The 18,721-nt window shown below is 42.3% G+C and overlaps 1 protein-coding gene across 7 annotated transcripts in view; it reads left to right on the top strand.

The window, feature by feature from the left end:
* Positions 1-18,721, top strand: part of cacna1ib (calcium voltage-gated channel subunit alpha1 Ib) — a 136,381-nt gene that overhangs the window by 42,018 nt on the left and 75,642 nt on the right. For 4 of the 7 annotated variants that reach the window (XM_077569871.1, XM_077569877.1, XM_077569875.1 and 1 more), the window contains 2 exons: positions 875-1,216; positions 15,635-15,747. In XM_077569871.1, the coding sequence (XP_077425997.1) occupies positions 875-1,216; positions 15,635-15,747 (455 nt within the window). Of the gene's footprint in view, positions 1-874; positions 1,217-15,634; positions 15,748-18,109; positions 18,196-18,721 lie in introns of those variants that run through there. The other 3 variants (XM_077569872.1, XM_077569874.1, XM_077569878.1) reach the window with 2 other exon arrangements.

Raw genomic sequence — 18,721 nt, forward strand, 5'->3', positions numbered from 1 at the left:
ATATTCCTGTGCAGTCGGGGTTCGAACCGTTATCGCAGAGCCAAGTCAGGCGGGTTTGAGATGTTTCCGTCCTCCGACACAGCTGATTCATATAATCGGCTCACCAGCAAGCTCTGCAGAAGTCTGATCTCGATGTTTAGAATCAGCTTTGCTGGAGGACGGAAACATCTCTAACCTGCAGGACTCCGGCTCTCAAGGAGCAGGAGTGAGGAAGCCTGCGCTAATGTATACTAAGACATCACTATTCGGTCTTAGTCTTAGTCTTAGTCTTAGTCCTCTCGCAATCATCTCGCAATCATCTCGCACTCCTGTGACGTTATCACTCATCTGGGTTTCAGTCATCTCACAGTCCGTCAACCCCCACATTCAGTTCTAGATCAAGTCGGGCTTCACCGATTCCGGTCCTCGATGTCCGGAGTCCTGCAGGTTTGAGATGGTTCCGCCTACCAACACACCTGATGCTAAAGATCAGGATCGATATCAGGCATGCTGATGAGCTTATTATGTGAATCAAGTAAGCTGGCGGGTGGAAACATCTAAAACCCGCAGGACTCCGGACCTCAAGGACCTGAATTGGTGAAAGTCATCTCATCATCAGGCCTCTCGCACCGAACCCTCGCTAGTGACAATTCAGCTGCTCTTCCATCTCTCCTTCATTCATCCTCTCGTTCATCTGGCGTCACTTAACCACCTGAAAGCTCTCTACAAATTTCACACAAAAGCCTCCGCATGTATTTTTAGCCCTTTGCCATTTTGGTCCCATAATGGCGCGCGTCCGACCCCGCCGCTCGCACCATTGATTTCTGCAACCAGGTCAATAGTCGTGCAATTTCGGAGAAAAAAAAAAACCTCTTCTTTTCTTTCTTTTTTCAAGCAGACTTTGGCGTTGCCATGACGAGCGAGGAGGAGGAGGAGGAGGGCCCCTCCACGGCGGCGACCATCACCCGGGTGACCGGGTTCGATGATGTCATTGACCCCTCCTCCGCCCACCCGTACAACCTGGATGAGGAAGAAGAAGAAGAAGAAGAGGAGGAGGAGGAGGAGGAGAAGGAGGAAATGGAGGAAGAGGAAGTGGACGGCGACGAAGACGATGACGATGGCAGCAGTGCCGCCAGCGTTCTGGTGGTCCCGTACCCCGAACTGGTGCCGGTGGTCTTCTTCTGCCTCAAGCAGACCACCTGCCCTCGCAGCTGGTGTATCCGCATGGTTTCCAGTCCATATCCTTTTCTTTTTTTTTAGCTACCTGAAGCTGTGGCTGCAGGACATGAGGTACGCACGCCGGTGGGTCGTCGGGGGTCCAATTGTGTATTTCCGGTCAATGAACACATTTCCGTAGTTTTCACACGTTTCTCAGAACTTTTCACGCCCATTAAGTCAGCCTTTCCCACTGATGTAACGCATCCAAACAACTTCTAGTAGCCAAAATGACGAAGCCTGCTTGGATGAAAGGTGAAATATCGTCAAGACAATCCAGCCGTGATTGATTCAGTTCCCCCGAGCTTGAAATGACCCTAGATCATAGGTGTCGAACTCCGGTCCTGGAGGGCCGGAGTCCTGCAGGTTTTGGAGGTGTCCCTCTTCCAACACAAGCTGATTTCAATCAGCAGGATCGTTATCAGGCTTACGCAGAGCTTGCCAATGAGCTGATCATACATCAGCTGTGTTGGAGAAGGGAACCATCCAAAACCTGGACCGGAGTTTGACACCTCTGGCCTAGATGAATGATAAAATTCACAGGCAACCACGACTACATTGGGTCCATTATGCTAAACACAAAAAAAAAAAAAAACCTTCCCTTACAGCCAACTGGTTTTACGTTGCATAACGATGATTGGTCAAAGCAGATGAGCGAGACTCGGACCCTGAATGACCCAATCAGCAATCATCCCTCGAATCCTCACCTTAGCAATAAAAGGTGCTCACCTCTGCAATCATAGACAACTTTTGAGAGGAAAAGACCACGGCGTAGCATTTTACAGACTAAAGGAACTTGATGAACGGAACCCGATTTTTGTAGACACGGCCAGCTTCGGTCTAACGAAGGTCAGGAAAAAGACGGGTTGGGCGTCAACAGGCAGACCAGAAGGAAGTTCAAATCCAAAACCACGTGTTCTGCCGTCTTCATTTATAGCAACGACAACCAACTGCAGCTGAAGCAAGTTGTGTACGTAACCTGGAAGATGTTCGGAATCAAAACCTCAGTTGCCCGGGAGGAATTCTGACCAGGTGCCCAAGGACCGTTATCTGGCTCCTCCCTCCATTTGAGGCTCAACTTCCTATCCATCCATCTGTCCATTTGCTACGCAGCTCACCCTATTCGGGGTCAAGGGGACGACACCCTGGACCTCCGATGTCATCGTTCGGTCCAATGTTGTCTTCCACGACTCCTGTCTCGTGTTGAAATGCTTTGCAGACGAGCCCTTTATGACAATGGAGTTCCTAGCTCCTCCCCTTTCCTCAATCCAGTTGAGTTCTTTTCAGCATACTTAGCAGGAGATGTCCACTTGTCCACTTGTCAGGATTTCTGCATGCCGGAAGGTTCCAAGATACCTGGCAAGAGTGGACATCCAATGACACGCGGATTAAAAACGGTGGTCCAATCGGAGCCGGCGATCGGATTTGGTTGGTTTTCGTATCGGATCTTTTCCAGCCCCAGATTTGTTTTGCGTTCATGTTGTTTTAGCTTCAAAATGCTTTTTTTTGATACGATCCATTTGCTGTTTCGAATCCACCGGTTCCAACCTGATCTGCATTTGAGTCGTACTCAGCTTCTGCTGTGTACTGAAAGTCGACAGAGCGCGGAATAAAATATGTTGGCAGAGAAGAAGAAGAAAGAAAGAAAGCGAGCTGATGCCGCTGTTTTCACGCATGCACGAGTTTTTCAACGCGTTTGTCCGCAGATGACGGCTTTGCTTTTGATTGTCAGCTAGAAAGGCAGAAATGTTCTTTCTGTGGCAAATGGGGGGGGGGGGGGGGGGTTGATATTGACTTTCAGTCCCCCAAATATAAATCACTTTGCCATCTGCAAAGCTCACGCTGCCCCCTGCGCTCCCCCCCGGGTTGCAAATGGTCCGTTCCGTCTTCATGTGCTTGCCGTCACTGCGCTTGGATCCCAAAAATCCATTTCATCGCCGCCAGATGATGACAGCTCGCACCTCGAGCTCCTCAGCCACCGGCTCGTCATCAAAAAAGTCAACTTGTGCTTCTCCATGGTCTCTCGTGACGTTGGTTTCGCTTTGAAGACGGGCAAAAAGGCGGCCCTGCACCAAAAGGCGGACCCGCACCAGGCCACGGCCGTTTTGTGCAGCCATATTGGGCCACACAAGTCTGAAGAATCTTGTCTCGTTTAGGACAAGACAAAGACACTAGATTGAGACTGAAACGAAAACTCAACTAAATAAAACAAGAACAACAAGATTGACAAATTCAGGGATGTCCAAACTTTTTGGGGACTAACCGCAAAACAAGCCAACTAGACTAACGATCACATTGGTTTAATAAGAGTAACTAATAAACTGAACTTCCAAACAAACAAATAAGACCAAATGAGGAGCATAAATGACAAAACAAGGAATGGACAAACAAATAAGGCAAATGAGACTGAATTTGAAACTTACCAGACGAGACCAAACACTTTTTTTGTTGTTGCTCTTGGCGTTGCAAAGATTCCACTTGACACGAGCGATATTCTAACACACAGCGGGAACTGCGTGGCTCGGGGACTCGATCGGCTGTCTCCCAAGCTGAAGGTCGTAACTTTGTTCCTCAACCCTTGAGTGACTTGTATTCATTTCATTCTCAATTCTTTATTCTACTCTCGTCCAAGTGTAAATATGACTCCGAAACAGAGTCTATTTGGTCCCACTCTAAATAGAGCCAAATTTACTGTGTAAGAAAAAAAAAGTCCATGTTTTTGTCCTTTCTTTAAACCTTCTAGAACTTTTGACTCCTCCAGCCGTATGCTAATGCTGCAATCAGTCCCCATGCTAATGCCGCGATTAATCACCAGGCCCGTGTCGGGGGTGCAGACCCGTTAGATCCGGTTTAAAAGGCTATCTTTAGCTAAATTCATCCCGTCCGCTTCACTTTTTATCTCCCTAACGAGACGACAGAGGATTCTTCGGTTTTATGTCAAGTTTGTGATCTAAAGAAACGTCATTTGCGGTCAAATAGCGCGTCAGACTGTGAGATTAAATCTGGCAGCAAGACCGCTGATCTCACTTTGATGATACTTTAATATGAAATGTATTTAATTAAGCGTTTCGGGGGGTGGGGGGGGGGGGCGCTTTGTTGTGGTGGAGGCTCATGCAACAGGCTGAAATAAGATCAAGCTGCTTTAATTGCTTGATTTCCTGTCATGATCTTTTAATATTGCCCCCCCCCCCCCCGTCCCCCCATTCTCTTCCTTTCCCTCCAAACACACCGGGGAAAGCGCAAAGCTAATTTGTTCTCTGGTACTCGGTGCTTCGGGCCTCACCCTCAATAAAAGCAGCAGGTTGTCTTCCTCATCAATAATGCAGTGGCAACATCAGTGGCTCTTATTTGGAAAGTTGTGATGCTTCAGCAGCAGTTGCCCCCCCCATGTTCACCCAGCATATTGGGTCACTTTTCTATGGTTAGCATACTACATATATACAGTACCTAAATACACAAATCGGTACCTACAGTATATAAATGTATACATACAATATATCCGGTGTCTATGTAGCAATAGCCATCCGTGTTGGTCTTCCCACTAATGTAAAGCCATTTAAATGGCTACTGTATGAGTCATACTAATGCATGCGTGTGTGTGGGCGTGCAGGCCAAACAATCCGCGGACCGATTTGGATGCGCCACATAGCAGAAAAAGGTCAGGAAGAGGCAGCAGGAAAATGATTAAACATTTCAGTCAACTCTTGGAGAATTCCGTTTTTTTTTTGTTTTGTTTTTTTGGTTTGTTTTCTTTTTGCTAACGATCAACTCAGGATTTGGTTGCAAAGTCGAAAGTAAAAAAAAACCAACAACATTTTACTAGCTAGCACATGTAGAAACTTCGAACAACGGAATTGCTAGACGTTTGCACATTCGGTTGTTGCTAGGCAGAATTCGTTGATCACAGTCAATCACCCAAAGGTGTGTAAATTAAAAATGGCTCATTGACTCATTTTGACAATTAAACAACTAATGATTCTGCTTAACATTTGGACAAATGCTGGCATTGAGGGCTATAGACGTCAAAAATTTATTTGAAATATTTCTATTAGTTTAACATTTTTTTCCACTTTTGTTAACAAGAGTATGAAAACCTAGAATATTTCTATTGTACATTTAGAACAGATATAAAATGTATGATTAATTGTGATTAATTAACTAGTGAAGTCATGCGATTCAATTACGATAAAAAAAAAATTTAACGCCCCTAATTTTTAATAATCTTTTCTTTTCTTTTTTAATCGCGTCAGGTGATAATTTTTTTTAATTGTAATTAATTGCATGCCTTCAATAGTTAACTCACAATTAATCCCAAATTTTCTATCTGTTCTAAAAGCACAATTTTTTTTTCTAGGTTTTCATACTCTTGTTAAGAAAAGAGGGGAACATTTTTAAATGAATAGAAATAGTTCATATGAATTTTTGACGTCTATAGCCGTCAATGGCAGTGAATGAGTTAATGTTTAATCTTTCAAATGAAGTCTTGGTTAGCTACCATCTTAGAAATAAAAGTGGATCCATCCATTTTCTTAACCGCTCTCTTTGACTGCCAAAAACGTTAAATAACGTTTAGTAAAATCCTATGGAGGAGTGCCAAAGACGTTAAAAGACGTTTGTTTCAAAACAGAGGTGAAACTAACCATTTTCTGTTGTTGATTACTGAAGAACGGAATAAGGTAGAAACAAACTTTTTTTTTCTGATGAAAGATGAGAGTCCAATCTTTCATTTGGTAGTATGTGTGTTTCCATAGTCCAAACACATAATTTTCTATGGACCTTGAAAGATCAGTCAAAATGCTTAAAATCGGCTGGCACTGGGGACAACCCGTTTCTGAAAACGTCTGGCAGTCAAAGAGCCCTCACAAGGGTCGCAGGGGGTGCTGGAGTCTATCCCAGCTGGCTTTTTGGGCAGTAGGCGGGGCCTACACCCTGAAATGGTTGCCAGCCAATCACAGGGCACACAGAGACCAACAACCATCCACGCTCACAATCACACCTAGGGGACAATTTTAGAGTGTTCAGTGACCCTGCCACGCATGTCTTTGGAATGTGGGAGGAAACCCGAGTACCCGGAGAAAACCCACACAGGCACAGTGGATCATTGAACATTTGAAACCAGACAAACAACTTGTGAGTTGACCTTAAATTTGGCGTATTTTTTATAATCCTTGCTAGGCGTTGGTCAGGCATGATCAGTTGTTACCCGGAAGAACAATGAACCAAAAAAGGTCGGGCAAAATGAAAACAGTAACGGAAATGGCGGCGCACCTTTCAAAATCCCGTCTCTGACCTCAAGGCCTTCCAGGGTTGTGAAAAATATTCCAGCCGGCGATGACAAAGAGGCCATTTCATGGAGCGCGTGCAAGCTATTAAAATGTCTGCTCGGCGGCCTCGTGGCCTATTTGTCATTTTTAATGTTTTCCTTAACACATTTGTGCCGATGCCATAATGGCTTCTCCGCCACGTCTGCTTCTGTGGAACCTGCGGGTGATGGCGGGAAAAGGCGGCCGGAACGAGAAGGCGCGTAACGTAGACGGCCAACGTGGAATGATTTCAGAGCAAGATTGGTCGCAAAGCTACTTCTTAGCGTGCTAGCAGATTTTGATTGGTCGTGTTAGAGTTGCGCAATCTTGTCTCGCGCCGAGAATGAATATTTTTCTCTGTGGGTCGCCGGTTGGGAAAACCGAAAAAAGAAGCCACTAAAGCTCTGAACAAATTGGGTTCAAATTTTGGCAAATTAAATCTACGTTTGTGAGAATAATAAGTGAGATCATAATGGACCTTGAAAGTTAAATGAAAACACGAATTGACATCCACACACTAAAGCACGCAAGGAGAAATGAGTGACCAAGTTCAAAACATTTTTAGGAGAATTTCAAAAACATTTGTTGCCCAAAAGGACGAAAAATTGTAGACTTAAATCTTTCAGCTCGGGTTAAGGTTACAAATTTGGGTTTCCATCCATAGTTAGGCTGTCAAATCGAGTTATTAGAACCTGGATAAGGCTTTCAAATTAACTCTTTGACTGCCAAAAACGTTAAATAACGTTTAGTAAAATCCAATGGAGGAGTGCCAAAGACGTTAAAAGACGTTTGTTTCAAAACAGAGGTGAAACTAACCATTTTCTATTGTTGATTACTCAAAAACGGAATAAGGTAGAAACAAACTTTTTTTCTGATGAAAGATGAGAGTCCAATCTTTCATTTGGTAGTATGTGTGTTTCCATAGTCCAAACACATAATTTTCTATGGACCTTGAAAGATCAGTCAAAATGCTTAAAATCGCCTGGCACCCACGGCATCCGTTTTCTGAAAACGTCTGGCAGTCAAAGAGTTAAAAGGGTTTGTTTAAATTTTCAAACATGGGTTAAGGTTTAAAATGATGATTTCAAGTCAGCGGTAGGTTTTCAAGTTTTGGTTTCAAACTTTGGTTTGAGATTCAAGTTGGGTTAAGTTTAAGACAACTTTTGAAGTTTCAAATTAACATTTGAAACCTGTTGAACGGAATGTACGCAAAAGCAAGGCTAGGTGTTTTGAGGTAAGGCATCGAGCCCCGTTTAGGGTTTCAAATGAAGGTTTTAAGTCTGAGTTTGATATTAAAGTTTCAATCCATGTTTGGGGTTTCAAACAATGCTTACGGTTTAAAATTAGACTTTCAAACCAGAGTTCGGCTTTCAGACACTGATTATGGTTTCAGTTTTTGCTTTCAAGTCATCTTTAGGGCTTCAAGTTTTGTTGTTGCTGTCGTTCAAATCCACAACGGCTCAGCGTTGCTGAAAATAGTGCACGTGTGTGTGCACGTGCGCGCGCACGTGCGCGTGTTCCTGCTGCTGGTGGGCACAACAAGTAAACCTACACACTCAAAGTTGGCATCGGGCTACATCACGCACTCGAGAGGGAAACCAGCCCAGCACACGATCCAATCAGGACAACGCGTGCTTATTTGAGGTTCTTCTTTAAATGTCAATAAATATGCGATTAAATATAAGTTTATGCAACTTAGTTTTTTTTTAATGGTTCAGCACTTAGAGAGGGGACAGAACAGAAGGGACTTCAAATCCAGGCAAATGAGTTTTGGGCCTTTAAGGGTTTCAAAGTGGTGTCATTCTTGGAAAAAAAATATTTAATATAATTTTTATTTTTCCCTCAACAGGATTGTTTTACAAAGTACAAAGTGTTTTATATTATACGTATATATATATTTCTTTTTTTTTCTTAAATAATAATAATCATCTTTTGTAGTTCCAATAATTACATCTCGTAATAATGTGTGGATTTTTTTGTTATTAAAATATTGGCTTAAAAAAAAATCTTAGTAACATATAATGTTATTATCTGTACAATACTGCTAATATGAATTTTTATTAATTTATTTTAAATCCCTCAAATTGTGTTTAGTAAATGTCTGTGTTCGGAATATCAAAACACACAATATTAAATAGAAAAAACTCGTATAAACGCTAACCAAGGTGTGGGAAAAAATTATATCGCTACCTACCGCCTTGTCATTTCTATTAATAGAGATGCTTTAATTATTATTATTTATTTTTTTTAACCTTTTTAGTTGTGCTACTACTGTTTTTTTGCTATGGATACCCAAACTTGACCGAAGATTTTTGTGAAGGTAGTTAGCCTCTGGTGGTGCTTGCCTTGCAGCTAGCGTCGAACCCAATGAGTCGACCGCCGCTTCCATTTCACAGCTGAATCTTGTGATTCGGGCTCCCGTCGCTTGTTTCTCTCTGCTTTGCTTTCGCTAGCTTTTGATCGCTTTTCCTGATAACAATTCTTGTCAGCCGCTCCAGCTAGGTCTTGCTAGCTGCTCTTGTTAGCCACTCCAGCTAGTTCTTGCTAGCTGCTCTTGTTAGCCACTCCAGCTAGTTCTTGCTAGCTGCTCTTGTTAGCCACTCCAGCTAGTTCTTGCTAGCTGCTCTTGTTAGCCACTCCAGCTAGTTCTTGCTAGCCGCTCTTGTTAGCCACTCCAGCTAGTTCTTGCTAGCCGCTCTTGTTAGCCACTCCAGCTAGTTCTTGCTAGCTGCTCTTGTTAGCCACTCCAGCTAGTTCTTGCTAGCGGCTCTTGTTAGCCACTCCAGCTAGTTCTTGCTAGCTGCTCTTGTTAGCCACTCCAGCTAGTTCTTGCTAGCTGCTCTAGTTAGCCACTCCAGCTAGTTCTTGCTAGCTGCTCTTGTTAGCCACTCCAGCTAGTTCTTGCTAGCTGCTCTTGTTAGCCACTCCAGCTAGTTCTTGCTAGCTGCTCTTGTTAGCCACTCCACCTAGTTCTTGCTAGCTGCTCTTGTTAGCCACTCCAGCTAGTTCTTGCTAGCTGCTCCCGAAGTGTGGGCTGCTTCAAAGTGGTTGCATTTTCATTGTTCTCCACTAGATGGCGCTAAATTATACACAATGTCCTTTTCACTAGAATCCCGCGTCACATTGTGGCCAAAGGTAAATTACTGGTCGGATATTGTGCCTTTTGTGGCTGTAAATGGTAAATTGTTGTTGTGTAGCCGCATGCTAAGCTAGCGATTTGTCACACATTATCATTCTATTGGCAGTGGCGCAGTGGCGGTCTCCGCCAAGAAGGTGGCAGTAATGCACCCAAAGTATTTGTCAACTGCCCCCCCCCACCACAAAAAAAAAAAGAAGAAGAAGTGTAGCACACAAGTCACAGCTGAGTTTGAGTTCAGAAACAGCTATCATATGGGGGGGGGAATCTGAAAAATACATTATATTCCGAGGATTACAATTCCATCTATGGAAGAAAAGAAAAAAAAGGTTGTAGTTGTTACATAAATATTCCCCGCAGTCGTCCCAGCATGTCACACACAAGGTTTGTCAGTTTGTCAACTTGCTGAGCTTTGACTTTGCCTCCCTCGGGCAAGCTGAGGAGGTGATGGACTGCTAAATGAGCTCGTTCCCGTGCCCATCATCTCACTGGAACCGTCCTCAGTCAAAAGGCATCAAATTTAGAAATGATAAAACACTGATTTTTGTCTGTCAAATGGTGACTTATTAAAACACACACGCGCTCGCGCACACACACACACACACACACACACACACACACATCTCAGAGGAGCTTCTAATACATTATATTTTTATGTTTCGGTTGCCATGGCAACAAGTCTCAAGGAATCCCGTGGCAGCTGAGTGGGAGACGCACTACAAAGTCAGAGGGAATGCGGAAAATAGGGTTTTACTATGTTGAGTCAGAAAGAACATGGTGAAAAGGGTCGTTCGAGCTCACGTTCAAATGATTTTGAATTTTTTTTTCTATGGCGCTTTTTAAAGTGTTTGCTGGCGTGGAAGGGCAGAATTAAAGCGGAACTCAAGGCAAAAATGTTCTTTGCGTTAAAATTGTTCCATCCATAGAATAAAAACAAAAGAATGAATCAATTTGTCCTTTGAAATTGACATCAATGCGCCCTCGAGCTCGCATTGCGAATGTCTCGGCTCACCTGTTTTCTGGGGTTTGGTGGCGCTAACCTCAAGTCACTTCACTTCTCAGCTAGCAGCAGTTTGGCAGATAGTGAACAATTCTTTCTGAAAAGTGCCAACAAACAGTTGGAAGTTTTTACGGTCAAACTGCAACGTCATCAACGAGCTAACAAATAGCGTCGGTGTGTTACAACACTTTGAGGAATGGATATTTCAATACAAATGCTTAAGCAACGCATAGACATTAGATCGTCTTTATAATGATACTCACAGGCATATATTCTTTATGCTTTTTTGAAAAAATGCCGGCCACTGAGTCAATTGCAGTAGTTGTGAAACTCTTCTTTATTTGTGTCCGCATGACTGTATTAATACAATAAAATAAACACCAATAATGATGAAATTATTGGCATTCTATTTAAGTATGTTCAAGGTAGACATTTAAATAAAAATATAAAGTGCTCTTTTCCTCATTAAAAAAAAACATTTTTGTCTTGATAGTGCACTGAAAGCGCAAACCTCCCAGAATGCATCACACCAATGAAGTCACGCTGACAATCAGCAAGCGAGCGGCTCCTCCATTCGAGTGTGAGGAGATGACATGAAGCGTCGCTGTGTGAATCCCCGTGACATTTAGAGATGTCCCATGCGTACACACGCACGCACACACACACACACACACACACACACACACACACACACACACACACACACACACACACGCGCACACACACACGCCTCCCTGGACGCTGTCAACTCACATCGGATCCAAGACACGCCGGGAAAGACAAGACAGGAACGTTGTCCACTTGAGAGAAATCTGACTTTATTCGTGTGAATTCAGTTGTTGATAAAGTTATGGCTTTTATTCCCTCAAAACTTTATTCTTATGAAATAAACACGTTTTCTTTAATAAAAATTTGTACAAGATTAGGACTTTATTCTTAAAAAACTTTTTTCCCTTAAAAAAAATATCCCCCCAAAATTACAACTCTATTTCTTGTAAAAAAATAAAAAACAAAAAACTAATAATAATAATAGCAATAACAATAATTAAAAAAATATATATTTTTTTTTTTCTCAGAAATACAGCTCTTTACTTTAATAAAGTTCTTCTTTTTAAAAATTAGGGGAAAAAAAATCGCAAAAACAATATTTCCTTTATAAAAACACTGTCAATGTCTGAAAACATTTTTCATATAAAATATAACATTTATGGGAAAATAATTATTTTATTATTAAGTTTTTCTTAATAAAATAATTTTTTTTAAAAAAAGTATGACTAAGATGTTTTAAACAAATGACATTTTCTCTCAAAATAGAATCATAAAATACAATTAATTATTAAATAAATAAATGATATATAGTAGAAGATTATTATTATTATTATTAGAAGATTCATGCAGGCTAATAACCTTTTATTGTGAACAATTAATTTTACCACCTAAATGTTTATGAAAACTTTCTAGAAAAAAAAATTACATGACACGTGTTCTTTATTTTTATGTTTTCTAAATGACTAACATCAAAATCACTTTTCTCCCCCCTGAAAATGATAGCGTCACGCTTGCAAAATGATCATTTTGTCCCTGAAAAATGACCCCAGCCCCAAATAGCAGATGAGTTTTCCGTCCTTAGGAAATCGGACTTTATTCTAATCAGATCGCAATCTTATTCTTGCAGTGTCGTCATTAATATTGTGTTTGCATTTTGTCCCTAATTCTCCTTGGTAGTAACCTTTGACCTGGTGAACATTTGTCTGCCCCTGATGGAGTTTGCAGCTGAAGCTGTTGTTGACGATTTGCAGAGACGTTTTCCCACAGCAATTGCTCTGTAGGGCACATTTGACCGATCAGAAACATAAAACAAAATCAATCAGAAATACTGCAGCCGTCATTAGTTACACCTTAGTGAAGATTAAAAAATAATCATCATAAAAAGCCCCAACCTGCTTTTTTTTTTTTTTTTTTTTTTTTAATCTCATGCTTTTAACAGGAATGATGATGATGATGATGATGATGATTACGAGGAGGAGGACGTGCTGAAAATGTCTGGTACATTTGTTGGGCTCATTAGGTGCAGCTTGCTGCGTGGGGAAGAAAATGCTGACACGGCGAGAAATGGGATCGCTCGTTCAAATGTCAACTCAAACAGCAGACAATGACAGTTTATTCGTTTTTTCAACACCTCGTTAACGCACGCACGCACGCCGCCAACTATGACACATGGTGACGCCACTTCATTAGGAACCACCTGCACAATCGAACTCCAATTTTGTCAAAGTTGATTTTGGCTGCAATACATCCTGGTGCAGAGGGTGGGAGAGTTCCATCTCTGTGCTTGCTTCTTCTCTAAAAAAAAAAAAAAAAAGAGTTTTTACAATCATTTAGGATTTTATTGAATATTTTGTTCATCATCATCTTCACATTAACTATTTAGATTTTGGGCACTTTCATCGAGGTTCCTAAAAGAAAAGACACCAGACTACAAAATGTCAAAATCCCAACATCTTTTCAAATCTATTAGCACTTGATGAAAGATGATAAATAACATTCACGTTTACTAATATGATGGATTATTGCCAAAAACGAAACGCTACCGGTTTAAACTATTTTTTTTCCCGTTCTTCTTCCTCTCCTTCGAGTAGCATTGAGATGATTCCAACATATTACAGCTACTGTCTGTTGTGGAGAGGAAGCTTGTTCCTGAAAAGCTAAATGCTTCAGAGAGACAAGTCGAGGACTTAATCTTAAAAAAAAAAAAAAAAAAAAAAAAGACTGCTCTTTCTTTCTGGCCTGCTGGCTGTGTGTGCGTGTGCGTGTGCGTGTGTGTGCGTGCGTGTGCTCAAATCCACTGGGCTTTGGAGATCTCTGACATCCTTTCACCGGAAGGGCCTGCGGGACGACTCGGACCTCCTCCCTTAAAGTGTCTATTTAGCCAAGCGTTGCGCCGGCTCCCTCTTGGGCGAGCGCGCACACACACAACGCTTCGTCTGCTTTTCATTGTGCTTTCCCGCAAACACTTTGCCTCCAAGCATGCGCCGTCGTGTTAAGCATTTCCCCCCCGTGAGAAAACGACATTGCGATCATGGATTTTCACTTTGGGGGGGAAAAATGGGATTGAACTGCTTTATTGCCATTTACACACTTTCCTGCACGGGATTTACAAGGTTGCATATTGCAGGATTTTAAAACACCTTAACAGCCCAACCAATTGACAGAACTCTTGTGAAACAGATCAACGGTTCAGTGAATCAGTGGAAGGATGAACCTGGAAAAAAATAAGACCCAAGACTTTTCCCTAATAAAATAATTTTTAGCAATGTAAAATAAAACAAAAACAAAGGAATACATATATTGCTTCTCAAAAGACATGTTTTGAATTTAATTGTTTTTATTCTCATGAGATTATAATTCTTAAGTAATAAAAATCTTTAAAAATAAATAAATAAATGTTCGTGTGAAAAAAACACTAATATATATATATATATATATATATATACACACATACACACACACTCTAAAAAATACACTTTTAAAATAACGTTTATCACAGGGATGTGATTTTTCCGCTAATTTGCGGAATTCCGCTTTTTTTATCCCCCCACAAAAAAAAATCCGATTTTTTTTTTTTTTTTTTTTTTTTAGTAGTTCATTGTGTATGCACATGACTCATTGACACATGACATTTGTGGTATGCTCTAATATGAGTTACTTTTCATTTGGTCATGATACAATTATTTGTTCATGAAATTTGAACTCTTCAACATTATTTATGTGTTAACTTAGTAATCACATTAGTTAGATATGATGATATTCTCAGTGATAGTTTTTAAAAGCAAAGGCAGTCCAATGTTTTTGAATGTGACTGATTTTGAGTTGACTAAAACTGCCATTTTATATGGGATAGTTCAATATACATTGAAAATTTATGCTGTTGTTTTGTCTATTTCTTTGTCATGTGAGTGCATTGAAAGTACTTAAAAACACGGAAAACCCATGAGCTCCGGCCCCCTTGTCCCCCCCACCAGGGCACTGCCCTGGACCTAGCTGGGTGCCAGCGGCCCCCAGACCCCCGGCTAAATTTTCAGATAATTTCACTTTGGTCAAATCACATCCCTGTTATCAGTTGTCATCACTGGCCAAAAAGAATCTAAAATGCATTTTACCCTCATGTGGGGCTGTTGAAAAAGAATTGCGATTGCGGATTTGCACGCTGCTACGCTGACTTACGGGTCTCATCATTAATAAGAAGTTTTCACCCTCGGAGGACCTGCTGCTGTCTTAGCCAATGACCTCATTTTTGCCGCCCGCGGCGAGCGGGCCTTCCCGAGCCGCATTCCATCCGGAACCTTCTTCCTGTTTGCAGCAGCTGGGAGACGAGGCCATTAAGCAGTGTGAATCGAGGCTTTACATGACTAGCATAGTTGTTGTTTTGTATTATTTATTTATTTTCGAGGTAAACAACCTTTCAGGCGCCAGAGAGTATCAGCATCATTCCAGTGTGTCCGCTGCCTGTTTCCTGACTAAACAGGGAAAAAGAAACTTTTCAACTTTCCCACACGTGGGATCCGCATTCTCTGGAGATCATCGAGCGACGGAGGGCGTAGTCGGCGTGGAGCGTCACATGACAGCTCCGTCACGCCGGCTACGCCCAAGAACATCAGCTGATAAGCCGCGTCACAACTGTCAGCTCGACAGCTTCTGAGGAAGGCGGCAGCCTGTGCCGAAACTAGTCAAGTTTAAGCGCAACCTTTTTTTTTTGTCTTAAAAAAAGAAAACAAAGAAAGAAAACAAAATTATTCGGGAACTTGTCAGACAGGGATCTTAAAAACAAAAAGCAAATGAAAAAAAAAAAAAGGTACTCATTAAACGAGCAGTACTCGTCAGTTTAGGGAGTACAGCAGGAGTCTTTGTACAGAGCCCTGGGGAACTCCAGTTGCGCTTGTCATGTCGATACTGGTGCCTGAGAGTTGTTTGCAGTTTCCCTTAACCAGCTGTTTGCCTTCACCTGGTTCGAGCGAGTGAGCATGATGGTCATCCTGCTCAACTGCGTCACGCTGGGAATGTACCAACCCTGCCAGAACATCGACTGCTCCTCCGACCGATGCCAGATCCTGTCGGTAAGAAGTTTTCCTTCCATTTCAATGACTTTGTAACGCTGTCTCAAAATCGAGCGTGAGCTTTGATGTCACCTGAAGATTTTTAACCTTTGACACTTTACTTCATCTACATTAGACGCATCGATTTTTGTCTTGTATAGTTACAAGAACATGACCATTTTTTGGTCGATCTACTTTCCTACCCTCACCTTTTGGTCACGAGCTGCGAGTTTCCTCCGCAGGGTGTCCAGGCTCTCCCTTAGAGATCGGGTGAGAAGCTCGGTCATCCGGGAGGGACTCAGGGTCGAGCCACTGTTCCCCCGCGTGGAGAGGAGCCGGTTGAGGTGGCTCGGGCATCTGGTTCGGACGCCTCCTTGGTGTTGCGGGCATGTCCCACTAGCGGGCGAGAGGCCCTGGGGACCATCCAGGACACGCTGGAGAGACTATGTCTCTCAACTGGCCTGGGAATGCCTCGGAATCCCGTTGGAGGAGCTGGTCGAAGTGGCTGGGGAGAGGGAAGTCGTCTGGGCTTTCCTCCTAAAGCTGCTGCCCCCGCCACCCAACCCAAATAATAAGAAGTAGTAAATGGATGGATGGTCGGCATATAACCTTGGGTGTTCCTCTGATGAGCTCATTTCTATTCGTACCCAACCTGATGACTCCCAAAGAAAACCTCGATATTTTCATTTCTGCCAACTCCAGCTCTGTTTCCTGTCGTTTCTTCATAGTTACTGATTATGCTTACATGCAGTCAGTGATGCTTTAAAAAACAGAATATTAGCAACATGGCCATGTAGACACCCGCAAAAGCCCAAATGGCGGTTATGAGCTAACCCCGATAGCGTTCAGCTAACCCCGGTAGCGTTCAGCTAACGGCGGACGACTCACTTCCAGCGCTCAGCAGTAAAAATAAGAGACTTGAAAATGGCACTTTTTTTTTTACAAACGATTGCTACGGGACTTGCCAAAAATGACCATGTCGCTTGTCCATCGACTGAGCAGTGCTGAAATATGGGTTTCCGATGTGATCATACAACGGACATCCGCGTTAACTCTTTGACTGCCAGACGTTTTCAGAAAAGGGATGCCGTGGGTGCCAGCCGATTTAAGCATTTTGACTGATCTTTTGACTGATCTTTCAAGGTCCACAGAAAATGTTGTGTTTGGACTATGGAAACACACATACTACCAAATGAAAGATTGGACTCTCATCTTTCATCAGAAAAAAAAGTTTGTTTCTACCTTATTCCGTTTTTGAGTAATCAACAATAGAAAATGGTTAGTTTCACCTCTGTTTTGAAACAAACGTCTTTTAACGTCTTTGGCACTCCTCCATAGGATTTTACTAAACGTTATTTAACGTTTTTGGCAGTCAAAGAGTTAATATTCCGAGTAGCGTCTGGCGCTTTTCAAAATAAACGCGTTGTATGATCCCATTGGCCAACCATACTTTTCCAGGCCTCCTACGTACGTTTACAGCTGAAGCCGAGTGAAGCGTCGGAATCGAGTCATCCTGTTTAGCTGAACGCTTTAACCCGTATTCCTTTGATAAAAACACATTTTCTAAGACTTCAAAGTGTCTGATTTCTAGGAAAACTAATGTCATTGTTGACATGAAACTGCCTTTTGATGTTTTTAAAACAAACACAATAAATGAAGACCAGAAATTGAGAGGCGCTTCTTTTACGCTAACATTCCAGAGGGCGCTATTGTGTGAATTTTCCGTTCGGACAAAAGGGCGTCCAAAGGCCGATAGAAGGTCCGTTAGGCGGCAACAAGCAGCTTGGCACGCTTTGCGTTCCTCAGCTATCTCTGGTTGCTATCGACGCCCACGAGAAGCTCCCGGCTGTGACTCACCAGCTTAGCATGTGGTCTTCATGCTGTTGTGAGCATCTCGCTTGTCAGAAGCCCCACACCCCCTCTCGCACCCGTGTCAAAGGTGGACGAGTGGGCGTCGCACACACATGCAAGCCATTGATTGGTCTCTGGAGGCCGTGCAGTCGGAGCTAATAGAATTCCTCCCGCTAGTATCCGTAGAGGAGAGGTCTCCCCCCCCCACCCACCCCCCGCCCCACGTTCGATTATCAGCGTGGCTTTAGTGGGCAGCGGCGACCAAGATCGATGGGCTCCTCTCGGAAAAAGTCCACGATGAATAGTGCCGGCTCGATAGCCGACGCTGCCGCGTGTGTCGAAAGCAGACAAATGGAAAACTCGCAAAAGTGACGTTCACACGCATGTGCAATAAACCCACCCTGCCCTCCATCACAGGAAGGTGGGTCCGCTATTTTGTCATAATTCCTCCTGTATATTGGGTGTACTGTTATTCCACTTATGACCACTGGATGGCGGAACACTTTCTTAGTTTGAGATCAATTTGAAAGAAGAGCGAAACAGGAAGTACTGTTTTCAGCAAAATCTTGTTTTTGTTGAAGAATATTATTGAATGTCATCCTGCTTTTTACGCCAACAGTAAGTGGTGGCTGTAGGTTCGTTTGGATTTGTTTACACAGAGGGATCGGTACGCCGTTGCTACAATATGTTCCCGTTATCCATTGCTATTACTCTCTTTCAATAAGTGTGTTTAAAGACCTTGAAAGAAAATAAAGGGCTGTTAATGCCATAATAAAAAAAAACAGGCCTATCGAATGTAAACCCCCCAGGATGAAACAGGGTGGTTTGGTCGAGTTTGGACGGTTGCATGTGTGTGTTTTTTTCTTGATGTTTAAAAAAGATATATATTTTCAAAGCTAAATTGTCGTTTATGTTTAATGCAAGCGTTCACGTTTTTTTTTAAATTAATTCATTCTTATTGTCTACACGCTGTTCGCTTTGAAGTCTCTCGTTTGTTGTTAACAAAAAATGCTTTACTAAAGACACATTTTCCTTGATGATTTGCAAAAGTATTACTTCCTATTTTTTTAAAAACTGTTTTTATTACTCTAAATGATCTAATCTTTTCCGTGTATGAAAATCTGTATGGTAAAATGTGAAACTG

Source organism: Vanacampus margaritifer, chromosome 7, assembly GCF_051991255.1.
Source record: "Vanacampus margaritifer isolate UIUO_Vmar chromosome 7, RoL_Vmar_1.0, whole genome shotgun sequence".
Lineage (NCBI taxonomy): Eukaryota > Metazoa > Chordata > Actinopteri > Syngnathiformes > Syngnathidae > Vanacampus > Vanacampus margaritifer.